This window comes from Mustela nigripes, chromosome 1 (assembly GCF_022355385.1).
Source record: "Mustela nigripes isolate SB6536 chromosome 1, MUSNIG.SB6536, whole genome shotgun sequence".
Taxonomy (NCBI): Eukaryota; Metazoa; Chordata; class Mammalia; order Carnivora; family Mustelidae; genus Mustela; species Mustela nigripes.
In genome coordinates this window covers 265,530,105-265,543,332 of record NC_081557.1, presented here as the reverse complement: position 1 = coordinate 265,543,332, position 13,228 = coordinate 265,530,105, and the positions used below count along the sequence as shown (strand labels likewise).

At 44.2% G+C, this 13,228-nt stretch overlaps 1 protein-coding gene across 5 annotated transcripts in view; it reads right to left on the bottom strand.

Moving 5' to 3' along the window:
• The window catches only part of MRPL1 (mitochondrial ribosomal protein L1), a 115,141-nt gene extending 102,184 nt beyond the window's left edge, over positions 1-12,957 (bottom strand). For 3 of the 5 annotated variants that reach the window (XM_059385609.1, XM_059385636.1, XM_059385644.1), the window contains exon 1: positions 12,883-12,957. In XM_059385609.1, coding sequence (XP_059241592.1) covers positions 12,883-12,922 — 40 coding nt within the window. In that variant the 5' untranslated portion in view covers positions 12,923-12,957. Of the gene's footprint in view, positions 1-12,161; positions 12,182-12,838 lie in introns of those variants that run through there. The other 2 variants (XM_059385617.1, XM_059385626.1) reach the window with 2 other exon arrangements.
• Between the last annotated feature and the right edge of the window lie 271 nt (positions 12,958-13,228).

The window sequence follows — 13,228 nt, the reverse complement described above, 5'->3', positions numbered from 1 at the left end:
TGATCTCTGTCAGGTAAATAGATAAAAACTTTAAAAAAAAAAAAAAAGCAACATCCATCTATATGCTGCCTGTAAAAGACTCATTTCAGACCAAAAGACACATGCAGACTGAGATGCCTGCCTGGCTCAGTCAGTAAAGTATGAGACTCTTGATCTCAGGGTTGATCTCAAACCCCACACTGGGATAGAGTTTACTTTAAAAAAAAAAAAAAAAAGACATATGCAGATTGAAAGTGAAGGGATGGACAAGCATTTATCATGCAACTGGAAGTGAAAAGAAAGCCACGGAAGCAATATTTATAATGGACAAAATAGACTTTAAAACAAAGACTGTAACAAGAGAAAAAGAAGGACACTATATAATCATAAAAGGAAAAACAAAACAAGAAGATATAATAATTATAGATATTTATGCACCCAAAATGGGGGACCCAATACATAAAGCAGCTGATAACAAAGGAAGTAATCAATAGTAATACAATAATAGTAGGAGACTTTAGCACCCCACTTCTATTAATGGATAAATCATACAAACAGAAAATCAACAGGGAAACAGTAGTTTCGAATGACACACTGGGCAAGATCTACCTAATAGATGTATTCTGAACATTCCATCCCCAAACAGAAGAATACACGTTCTTCTCAACTGCATAGGAAACATCCTTCAGAATAAATCACATATTACGTCACAAAACAAGTCTCAACAAATTCAAGAAGATCAAAGTCATCCCATGCATCTTTTCTGACCAAGACACTACAAAACTAGAAGAAATCAACGACAAGAAAAAATCTGGAAAAAACACAAACACATGAAGGTTAAATAACATGCTACTAAACAGTGAATGGGTCACCAAGAAATCAAAGAGTTCGGAATCAAAGAATACATGCAGACAAATGAAAATGAAAACACAGTGGTCAAAATCTTTGGGAGGCAGCAAAAGCTGTTCTAAGAGGAAAGTTCCAGCAATACAGACCTACCTCAAACCAGCAAGGAAAACCTCAAATGAACAACCTAACCTTACACCTAAAGGAGCTAGAAAGAGAACAAATAAAACCCCAAACCAGTAGAAGGAAGGAAATAATAAAAACTAAGGCAGAAATAAATGAAACTAAAGACAAACAAACTGTAGAACAGATCAATGAAACCAGGAACTGGTTCTTTGAAGAGATCGATGAAATTAATAAACCATGAGCCAGACTCATATAAAGACAGAGAGACAAGACAGAGAGGCAGAGAAAGACAGAGAAAGGACTCAAATTTAAAAAAAATCAGAAATGGAAGAGGAGAAAACAACTGATAGCCCAGAAATACAAAGCATTATAAGAGAATATTATGAAAAATTATGCCAACAAATTGGACAACCTGAAGAAATGGGTAAATTCCTAGAAACATATAATCTACTAAAACTGCAGAAAGAAATATAAAACAAAAGAAAGAAATAGAAAACGAACGAATCAATCACCTGCAATGAAAATGAATCAGTAATCAAAAGTCTAACCAACAAACAAAAGTCCAGGACCAGATGGCTTCACAGATAAATTCTACCAAACATTTAAAGAAGAGTTACCAGGGCACCTGGGAGGCTCAGTCATTAAGTATCTGCCTTTGGCTCAGGTCATGATCCCCAGGTCCTTGAATGAAACCCCACATCAGGCTCCCTGTTGGCGGAAAGTCTGGTTTTCCCTCTCCCACTTCCCCTGCTTGTGTTCCCTCTCTTGCTGTCTCTCTGTCAATTAAATAAATAAATAAGATCTTTAGAACAAAAATAAATAAATAAATAAGTTATGTATTCTTCTCAAACTATTCCAAAGAAAAAGAGAGAGAGAAAGAAGGAAAGCTTCTAAATTCATTTTATGAGGCCAAGATAAAGACACTACAAAGAAAAGAACTAAAGGTCAGTATCTCTGAACACAGATGCAAAAATCCTCAACAAAATATTAGTAAAATCAATTCAATAATAAATTTAAAAACTCATTTACCATGATCAAGAGGGATTTATTCCTGTGATGCAAGGTGGTTCAATATTCTCAAATCAATCAATGCGATAATCACATCAATAAGAAAGAATGAAAAACACAGTATCATTGCAAAAGATGCAAAAAAAAGATTTGACAAAGTATAACATCCCTTCAAGATAAAAACCCTCAACAAAGTAGATTCAGAGAGAACATACCTCAACATAATAAATGCCATATATGAAAAACACACAGCAAACATCATCCTCAATGAGGAAAAATAGAGCTTTTCCCCTAAGGTCAGGAAAAAGACAAGGATGTTCACTCTCATGATTTCTATGCAACATAGTCCTAGAAGTCCTGGTCACAGCAATCAGACAGCGAAAAGAAATAAAAGGATCCACATCTGTAAGGAAGAAGTCATACTTTCATTATTTGCAAATAACATGATACTATATTAAAAAAAAATCAGGAAAGGCTCCAATAAAAAACTACTATAATAGATAAATGAATTCAGTAAGGTTGCAGGACACAAAATCAATACACAGGAATCCACTGCATTTCTTCATATTAATAATGACATAGCAGAAAGAGAAAATTTTTAAAAATCCCATTTACAATTGCACCAAAAATAATAAAATATGAAGGAATAAACTTGACCTAGGAGGTGAAAGACATGTACTCTGAAAACTATAAAAATCTAAAGAAAGAAGTTGAGGATGACACAAACAAATGGAAAGATACTCTATACTCATGTGTTGGAAGAACAAATATTGTTAAAATGTCCATACTACCCAAAGCAATCAACAGATTTAATGCAATCCCTATCAAAATATCAACAGCATTTTTCACATAATTAGAACAGATAATCCTGAAATTTGTTTGGAACCACAGAAGGCCCTGAATAGCCAAAGCAATCTTGAAAAAGAAAAACAAAACTGGCAGTATCACAATGTCACATTTCAAGATCTACTATAAATCTGCGGCAATCAAAATAATACGATACTGGCACAAAAACAGACACATAGCTCTATGGAAGAGAACAGAAAGCCCAGAAATAAACCCATAATTATATGGTCAATTAATCTTTGACAAAGGAGGTAAGAATATGCAATGGGAAAAAGACAATCTCTTCAAAATTATGATGCTGGGAAAACTGGACAGCTACATGCAAAAGAATGAAACTGGACCACTACCTTACACCCTACACAAAAATAAATTCAAAATGAGTAAAAACCTCAATGTGAGGAGTATCTGGGTGGCTCAATTGGTTGAGCATCCAACTCTGGGTTTCAGCTCAGGTCATGATCTCACGGTCATGGGATTAAGCCCCACGTCAGGCTCCACACTGAGAGGGCAGTCCCCCTGAGAGTCTCTCTCCTCTCCTGCTCCCACTGCCTCTCTCCCTGCTTGCATTCTCTCTCCAAAATAAATAAATACATCTAAAAAAAAAAAAACACACACAAAAACAAACCCACTAAATGTGAGACCAGAAACTATAAAAATCTTAGCAGAGAGAACAGGCAGTAGTTTCTTTGACATCAGCTGTAGCAATACTTTTTGAGATATATTGCCTTAGGCAAGGGACACAAAAGCAAAAATAAACTATAGAGATAGAGACTACATCAAAATAAAACCCTTCTGCACAGCGAAGGAAACAACAAAACTAAAAGATGACCTACTGAATGGGAGCAGATATTTTCAAATGACATATCCAGTAAAGAGTTAGTATCCAAAATATATAAAGAACTTACACAACAACACACACACACACATACACACACACACACACAAACATAATAATAATACATCAATTAAAAAATGGGTAGAACTAATGTTCACAGCAGCAATGGCCACGGTCACCAAACTGGAAAGAACCCAGATGCCCTTCAACGGACGAATGGATAAGGCAGATGTGGTCCATATACACTATGGAGTATGATGCCTCCATCAGAAAGGACGAATACCCAACTTTTGTAGCAACATGGACGGGACTGGAAGAGATTATGCTGAGTGAAATAAGTCAAGCAGATAGAGTCAAGTATCATATGGTTTTACTTACTTGTGGAGCACAAGGAATAACATGGAGGACACCGGGGGATAGAGAGGAAAAGTGAGTTGGGAGAAATCGGAGGGGGAGACGAACCATGAGAGACTGTGGACTCTGAGAAACAAACTGATGGTTTTGGAGGGTGTGGGATGGGGAGTTGGGTGAGCTTGATGGTGGGTATTATGAGCACTGGGTGAGGTGCATAAACATTGAATTTTGGAACACTGGAAAGAAATAAAATAAAATGGAAAAAAAAATTGGTAGAAGACATGAACAGACATTTCTCCAAAAAAGACATACAAATGTCCAACAGACACAAGAAGAGATGCTCAATGTCACTCATCATCAGCAAAAAGCAAACTGAAACGATAATGAAATAACACCTCACACCTGTCGGAATAGCTAAAATCCGTAACACAAGAAAGAAGTGTTGGCAAGGATATAAAGACAAAGGAAACCTCAAGCGCTACTAGTGATTGTAAACTGGTGCAGCGCTGTGGAAGACCATGTGGAGGTGCCTCAAAACATTAAAAATAGAAACAAACTTAAAAATAGAATTATCATATAATCCACTAATTTTACTACTGGGTATTTTCACATAGAGTATGAAAACACTAATTCAAAAAGATACATGCATCGCTATCTTTACTGCAGCATTATTTACAAGAGCCAAATTCTGGAAGTAGCCCAAGTGTCCATCAAACAATCTGGGATGTGTGTGTGTACATACAATGAAATATTATTCAGCTATAAAAAAGAATGAAATCTTGACATTTGCAACAACATGGATGGATCTAAAAATTGTAATGACAAGTGAAATAAGTCAGCCAGAGAAAGACAAATACCATAGGTTGTCACCCATATAGAACTTAAGAAACAAAACAAATGAACAAAGGAAAAAAGAAATTAAAAAACAAAACAAAACAAAACAAAACAAAACCAGACTCTTAACTATAGAGAACAAACAGATGGTTACCAGAGGGGACGTAGGTGGCGAGCTGGCTAAAATAGGTGATGGGGATTAGGAGTACACTTATCACCACAACCACTGAGTAATATACAGAATTGCTGGATTACTACATTATACACCTGAAACAGTAACATAACACTATATGTCAACTGTACTGGAATTAAAATAAATCATCATCATCACCACCACCATAACATCTTTGTAATGGCAAAACTGCAGAAAAGAACCCAAGCAGTTACCTACAGTAGAATGGATAAACTGTGGTAATTCCTATAATGGAAAACTAGAGAAGTGTAAAAAAATGACTCAACTATGTGTTATATGAATGAATTTCACAAACATAATTTTGATCAAAAAAAAGTAAGTGGCAGAAGAATTCATTTGGTATTATTTAAAGTTCAAAAACATGCACAACTAATCAATTTTGTATTTATGGATATACATATATATTTGTATGCACGTGTGTACTTTACAACTATTTAGAAAACAAGGGAGGGATAAAACAAATTCAGGAGCTTACGACTGGGGAAGAAGCACACAGAGAAAAAGGCACTTGGGCATCTGAAGAATTGATAATGTTCTATTTCTTTAAGATGAATAGTGAGTATTCAGAATTTCACAATTTCTATATATTATATTCTTTTGCATGCAGAAATACAAAGAATATGTCTTTATTTAAAGAATCGCAAAAGAAAACACTAAAATAAAGCCTTTGGGACGCCTGGGTGGCTCAGCCAGCTGCGCGTCGGCCTTCATCTCAGGTCCTGATGGAGCATCTGGCTCCTTGCTAGCAGGAAGCCTGCTTCTCCCTCTGCCTGCCGCTCCCCTGCGTGTGCGCGCGCTCTCTCTCTCTCTCTCTCTGACAAATAGATAAATAAAATCTTCAAAAATAAAGTCTTCCTCCCACCACTAGTCCCCCACAGCCCCCAACCCATGTTAGCAATTTCTTGTGCATCTTTGTAGATATATTTTTTCCCTCCTCTTTAATAAAATGGTAGAACATTCTACTCGCTATTCTATACACCTTGCTTTCTCACTTAAAGGTAGTTGGGTCCATTTTCTCACACACACACACACACACAGATATAAATACACATATTTACATGAGATGTACATACATAATTTCATGTAGGCCTTTCATTCATAAGTTTGTATATATATATATTACAGTGATAATTTCCTACCAGTTCATAAAGACTTACCTTCTTACAGCTGCAAAGTATTCCACTGTGTGGTTATTTAATTTACCTAATCACTGACCAACCATTAGGTCACTTATATTTTGCTATTATAAACAGTGCTGTGTTAAATAACCTGGTGTAAACCTCATTTTGTACATGTACAAATGTATTTACAAAATAAATTTCAAGTAAACTTGCTGAGTCAAAAGACATGAACATTTGTAATTTTGATAAATACTGCTTTCTATGACAGTGCCATACACATTTCAACTGGCAATGAAAAGGTAGCTTATTTCCACACATTTATGCCAACACAGTAAGTTACCAAACATTTTGGTCTTTGCCAATCTAGTAAATGAAAGACAGTATGGAGAACTGTCTTACTTTGCATTTTTCTTATACATTAGAGTAAGTGTCCACATTTTTGGCCCTCTATATTGTCTTTTCTGTTGAACAGACTTCAACTCAATTTTTTTAGTACTCTACAACTAGAATTTCACATAAAATGACTTAAAATCTAATCTTAAAATCCATTCATTGTATAAAACCATGCAACAACCCATAATATGGGAATTATAATACTCGTCTACACATCAAGTGAATCCATTTCATTAGTTAAGTTTCCAAATGCATAGCACTGTGCATGCAGAATGGTACAAATTCCTTACTGAGGTCCACCAGGTTTCTCTGCGGGGGGCCCTGCCTATCACTCAACAACACTTTCGTACTTGTTCACTAGGATCCTACTTTCTGACCCTTGAATCCCTCAAGTTAACTCCTGCCTCTGTGCCACTGCATTTAAAGTTACATTTGACTGGGATGCACCATCTCCGTATCTTCCCTTAGCTACTCCTACTTACCATCAGTTCAAACACCATCAAAGCCACATGCCTAACAACGTAACTTCATCCTTCATATACCAAGAGAAAGTTGAAGCACAAGATAAACATCACAACTGAATTCTATGAATTCAGGAATAACATTTGGGCAGTGTAAGAGACGTGTTTAATGTCGGGAAATCTTTATGGTACAATAACCACACGGGGCTTTAACAGCTAATGAAGAAGAGGGCACCCTCAAAAACCTCAAATCCAGTGGGCTGTGCTTGTACGCAAAAATTTAAGAGGACACCCTCCATGTTTTCAAAGAAGCCAGCTACCTTCAAAAAAATCACACACAATAAATGAAGGAACAGCAATTAACGTTTCAAGATTTGGCAAACACTTCCAAACAATAAACAATAGTTCTAGTTGTACTAAACAAGAACCTTACAACCTTGGTAAGATCCTCAAATAATAATTTTCTTGAATACATCAACTGCAAACTATTATAAAACAATCAACCACTATTTTTTTTTTCAGATTATTTATTTATTTATTTATTTATTTGACAGACAGAGATCACAACTAGGCAGAGAGGCAGGCAGAGAGAGAGAAGGAAACAGGCTCCCTGCTGAGCAGAGAGCCCCATGCGGGACTCGATCCCAGGACCCGAGCCGAAGGCAGAGGCTTTAACTCACTGAGCCATCCAAGCGTCCCAACAATCAACCACTATTATTTAAAATCCCAAATCATGACAACCAGAAATTATACTTTTCAAGAGAAAGCTATGAAACTGTGACACACTAATAAAAACCAAATTACAAAAATACCAATATAGCTGACCCTTGCACAACATGGGTTTGAACTGTGTTGGTCCAGTTATACAGAGATTTTTTTCAATAAAAGTTCAGTATTGTAAATGTATTTTCTCTGCCTTATGATTTTCTTAATAACATTTTTCTCTATCTTACTTTATTGTAAGAATACAGTATATAATACACAGAACATACAAAATAAGTGTTTATCAACTGTTATCAGCAAGGCCTCCATCAACATTAGGCTATTGGTAGTTCTGTTTTGGAGGAGTCAAAATTAAGGCAGAGAGTGGGGAGGGAGGGTGTGTGACAGTCATCATGGTCTGTCCTTGTTCCCTGGCTGGGGGTTAGACTCAATAAAGAAAGAAACCAAAAAAAATTATTATGCAGATTTTCAACTGCCTGGGGGGCGCACCCCTAATCCCTACACTGTTCATGGGTCAACTATATTCAAATAGCACAGACAGACCGTATCTGTATTTCAATCCCTCTGCAGTCACTTTGTCTACCTGCATTATCACACTCCTTTAACACACTTCTCCCTTCACTTTTTGCAGACAACCTCACTCGCTACGTCAGAGAGAAGAGAATTATCTCAACGACTAAGGAACCTTCCCGCATCTGTACTGGTTCTCAAAAGTCACTCCCAGCCCCACCCCAACCGCTTGGCAGTGAGATGGGCATGACTCCATCTCCTTTCTTCGCTGTTTCCTGTATCTGATACTGAAAGATTAGAGCTCCACAATCCTCAGTTTCCCTCGGAGATCTTACCATCTAGTCCTTTCCTTCCCATACACCCGTCACAGTCCAGGCCATCCTCACCTACCACAAGGATTACGGCAACAGATTCCAGACCCTTCGATATTCCACTCTTGGTCTACTCCACTTCTTTTCTACCTACTAGTAAGAGGGGTCATTTAAAAATGAAAATACCATCACATCCTTAAAACACCTGGATGGCTTCCCCGTGTTCTTTGAAGAACTTCCTAACAAGGTCCTCCATGAGGTACTTCTAACCTATAGTGAACTGGATCTAACACGACTCTTTCTCACGCTTGCTGTACTTCAAATACACTGGCCACCCTTCAGCTTTTTTTTTTCCCCTAAGATTTTATTTCAGACACCGAGACAAAGAGAGAACGTGTGTGTGCGTGCGCACACGCGTGAGCGTGCGCGCACAGACACGTGACGGGGGGGGGGGGGGGAGGGGGGGGGGGGCGCTGGGCGGGGGGGGGGGGGGGGGGGGGGGGCAGAGGGAGAGGCAGGCTCTGGGCTGAGCAGGGAGCCCAGGCGGGGCTCAATTCCAGGACTCTGGGATCATCACCTGAGCCAAAGGGAGACACTTAACTGAGTGGGTCACCCAGGCGCCCCATCCTTTCAGTTTCTGAAACACACTGTAATTTTTTTTTAAGACTGTATTTATTTATTTAACAGACAGAGATCACAAGTAGGCAGAGAGGCAGGCAGAGAGAGAGGGGGAAAGCAGGCTCCCTGCCAAGCAGAGAGCCCGATGCGGGGCTCGATCCCAGGACCCTGAGATCATGAACCTGAGCCGAAGGCAGAGGCTCTAACCCACTGAGCCACCCAGGTGCCCCGACACGCTGTAATTTTTAACCACTTTGGTATTTCAGATATAATCTTTCCTCCATCTGTAACATTCTCGCCATCACCTTCTACTCCCCCTTCCGTAGCCAATGATCTTTCAGGGACTCTGTTAAACTACTTCTTCAGAAGTTTTCCCTGAAGACTCAGGACAGACTAGGTCTCTCACAAACACTCCTACAGCGCCCTGTACTTGTCCCTCACATCACTTCGAACAATTGTAATTAAAGAAAATAATTAACCAGTTCATGCCTGCACCTCATAAAAGATAAGCATCACGGGGAGGGGACATGTACAGCTTATTCGCCATCACTGAATGGAGGAAGGAAATTTGAACAAATGAAAGCAAAAACTGCATTCGAATTACTTTAAGTATTATTAGTTACAACACACGGCAGAGGGGTGGCATTGCGATGTGGATCCCCGGATTTATTCATTCTTCTGCACAATATGCCAACGAAACGTGCTAGCACCACTTTAAACATTTAGTGAACAAACAGACAAAAATCCCTGTCCCTGTGGAGCTTACGTCCCAGTGAAGGGAGACAACACTAATAAACACAAAATGGTAGTGATGGGGGGGACCCAGTGGTTAAAATGGAGAGTCAAGGGGAAAGTGGGCTGCACTTTTAAGTAAGATTGTTAGTTAAGGTAGGCTTCATCAAAAAGTGACACCTGAGCAAAGACTTGAAAGAAATGAGAAAATCAGTCACACAAAGACCTAGAAAAAGGGTCTTGAATGCTCATCCCATCTGGCGAAAGTCTTCCCAAGGCAGACATGTTCCTGGTGTTGATCAGGGAACAAGGAAGCAGTGTGGCTAGAGCGCACAGAGCGCGGGGGAGGGTAGCCAGAAACAAGGTCAGGGAGGTCAACTGGGTAAGGGCGGGCGGGGGCCAAGGCAGGCACAAGATGATATGAAGACCCTAGGCCAGTGCTGTCCAATGGAAGTAGAACATAAACCACATATATAATTTTAAATTTTCTAAGAGCCACATTTAAAAAAGGTAAAAAAGAAACCAGTGAAATTAATGAAGATTAACACATATTACAGCTAATATCCCAAAATATTATCATTTCAACATGTTACCAATATAAAAAATTCAGGTATTTTACTTTTTTGGGTACTAAGTCCTTAAAAATCTAATGTGTCTTTCACACATTCAGTTCAGACCAACCACATCTGAAGCGCTCAACAGTAGGTACAATAAAGACAGCACAACCATGGGCCATTTTTAAGGACTAAGCAACATGGGGAGGCCTCGCAGAGCTTCAAGCGTAAGAGTAACATGACTTGGGTTCCTGAAGGACCGACTTTACTTGTGGAGCAGAGACTGAAATCCAGGTAAGAGTAACGGCATACAAGGCAGCTGCTGTAGTGTGGCGAGATGTTAGAGTCTGGATTTATTCCAAGGGTAAAACCAATGGGATCTGTCAACTAATTAATGGGAAGTGTGGGGAAAGGAGGGGAGTGGAGGGTGTTGGAGGTCTGGGCCCAGACCAAGGAAGAAGTTCCCATGCAATGCGCGGGGGACGAGCACGCTGCGGGAGTGCGAGTTTAGACCCAAGCGAAGTGCAGAGCGAGAATCCGCACACGAGCCCAAGAGTCCAAAGTTCAAAAGAGGTCGGAACTCTAACAGTAAATCGGAGACGCAGACAGCCGAGCCCGAAGACGAGGGCGACGTCAGCGGAGCGGATTTCTACAGCAGGGACACAGCGACGCAAGACAGGACCCGGCCCCAGAGGCACAGCGAGGTGCGGGGCTGGCGGAGGAGGGGGAACCGGCAAAGTGGGGAGACGCGGCGGGATCGGGAGCGACGCGCCGGGATCGCGGGATCGGGAGCGACGCGGCGGGATCGGGAGCGACGCGCCGGGATCGCGGGATCGGGAGCGACGCGGCGGGATCGGGAGCGACGCGGCGGGATCGGGAGCGACGCACCGGGATCGCGGGATCGGGAGAGACGCGGCGGGATCGGGAACGACGCGCCGGGATCGGGAGCGACGCGGCGGGATCGGGAGCGACCGCGGCATCGGGAGCGAGAGGAATCCCGGAAAGCACGAGGAAACGGGGCACGGAGAGAACGCTCGTCTTCGGTCGCGTCCGGTTTCTCCGACTACAGACGCGCCTTCTCGCCCAGGGAGAGCGCCGCCCGGGTCTCTCCGGTAAAGACCCACGTGCCGGTGTCACCGGGTCGTAAACGACTCGCCACACGGAGAACTCCGTCTTCGCAGCAGGCGCTCCCGCGAGAAGCGCAGAGAGAAACTAGGACGTCGTTACAAAGTAAATAAATAAACATCAGTCGATCGATCGATCGATCCGTCCCTGGCCTGGAGCGCGGCTTGCGTGCGGCCCGCCCTGACCGGCCCCGCGGCTCCTGCGGTCTCCGCGGGTCACTCGTTCCTGCGCCAACAGGCGTGACGCCGGCTGCGCCCCCGCCCGACGGGCCGCCCAGCGAAGCCGCCGTACGGGTCCCGTCTCCCAAACACGACCAGCGGCTCAGGGGGCGCGGGGAAAACTGCCCGCAACCGCGGCAGTGCCGCCGTCCTGCCCGCCGGGTCGGCCACGCCGGGAAAGCGCCCCCGCACCGCGCCCCCGCACCGCGTCCCTGAACCGCGCCCCCGCACCGCGTCCCCGAACCGCGCCCCCGCACCGCGTCCCCGAACCGCGCCCCCGCACCGTTTCCCCGCACCGCGTCCCCGCACCGTGTCCCCGCACCGCGCCCCCGCACCGCGCCCCCGCATCGTATCCCCGCACCGCGTCCCCGTACCGGAGCTGCGGTCCCGCCTAAGCCCGCATCGTGTCCCCGCACCGCGCCCCCGCACCGCGTCCCCGCACCGTCAATGCGGCGGCGAAGCCTACCACGGCCGCGCCTTCTGAGAATCCGAACGGCTTGGAAGGAAACTCGGGGGAGCGGGAGGGGACGACCGTAAGCGGCTCCTCACGTCACAAAACCGACGGAGGGAGGCCGGGGGCGGGGGTCGTGGACACGGACGTGGGGGTCGTGTGCGACGGTGAGTGTGCAAACCCGGCGATGCACAGACCCGCGCCCCGGGCTGACAATACGTTCTGTGTTCATGAAAACTACTATTTAAAAGGAAAAAAGAACCCGAGTGCGGCCCCGACGTGCTCCCACGGCGCGAACCCCCAGGAACAGGCCGGACTGACGGACGCGGATCGCCAAGCGCAGCTCCTCCTGCGCACGGAGCGCGGCCCACGCCCCGCTGGGGACCCAGCCGCGTCCTCGCCGCGTCCCCGAGCGTGGCCGGGGCTGGCCGGGCACACGCCTCCCCGACTCCCCCGAAGGGCAGCGCCAGAAGAAGTGAAGGATCCGTGGGACCGCTTTTAAGTAACAACTGTCTGGAGAACCCAGAGCCCTGAGAAGCGTTTCGAGCCCCCAGTGCAGACCGTGCTCGGAGCGTCGGCTGACCGCCGCGGCCCCCGTACCGGAGCTGCGGTCCCGCCTAAGCCCGGACGACGCCCCGCTTTACCTCTACCGAGGCCTCTCACGGCGGCCGCCATGTTGGCCATTCCGGATGGTGTGGACGAAATTCGTCCTACGCTTCCACGTGGAAGGATCTAAAAAGGGTTCCTCCCCGGAATTGGCCGAGGGGGAAGGATTAGAAAGAGCAAGAGGAAAAGGGGCGGGGACAGAGGCGGGCGTGCGAGCCGGCCCGGAACCGCGCGGCGGCGGACGCCGAGGCCCCGTGGCGGTGCTCCCGTCCGTCTTCCGTGCTGGGACCTGCGCTCCGCGGTTCCGGGCCGGCCGCTCAACGCAGCCTCGGAGGAACCCGCGCTTCGGGGAGATGCGGTCCCGGGCGGTGCTGTTTACTTCTT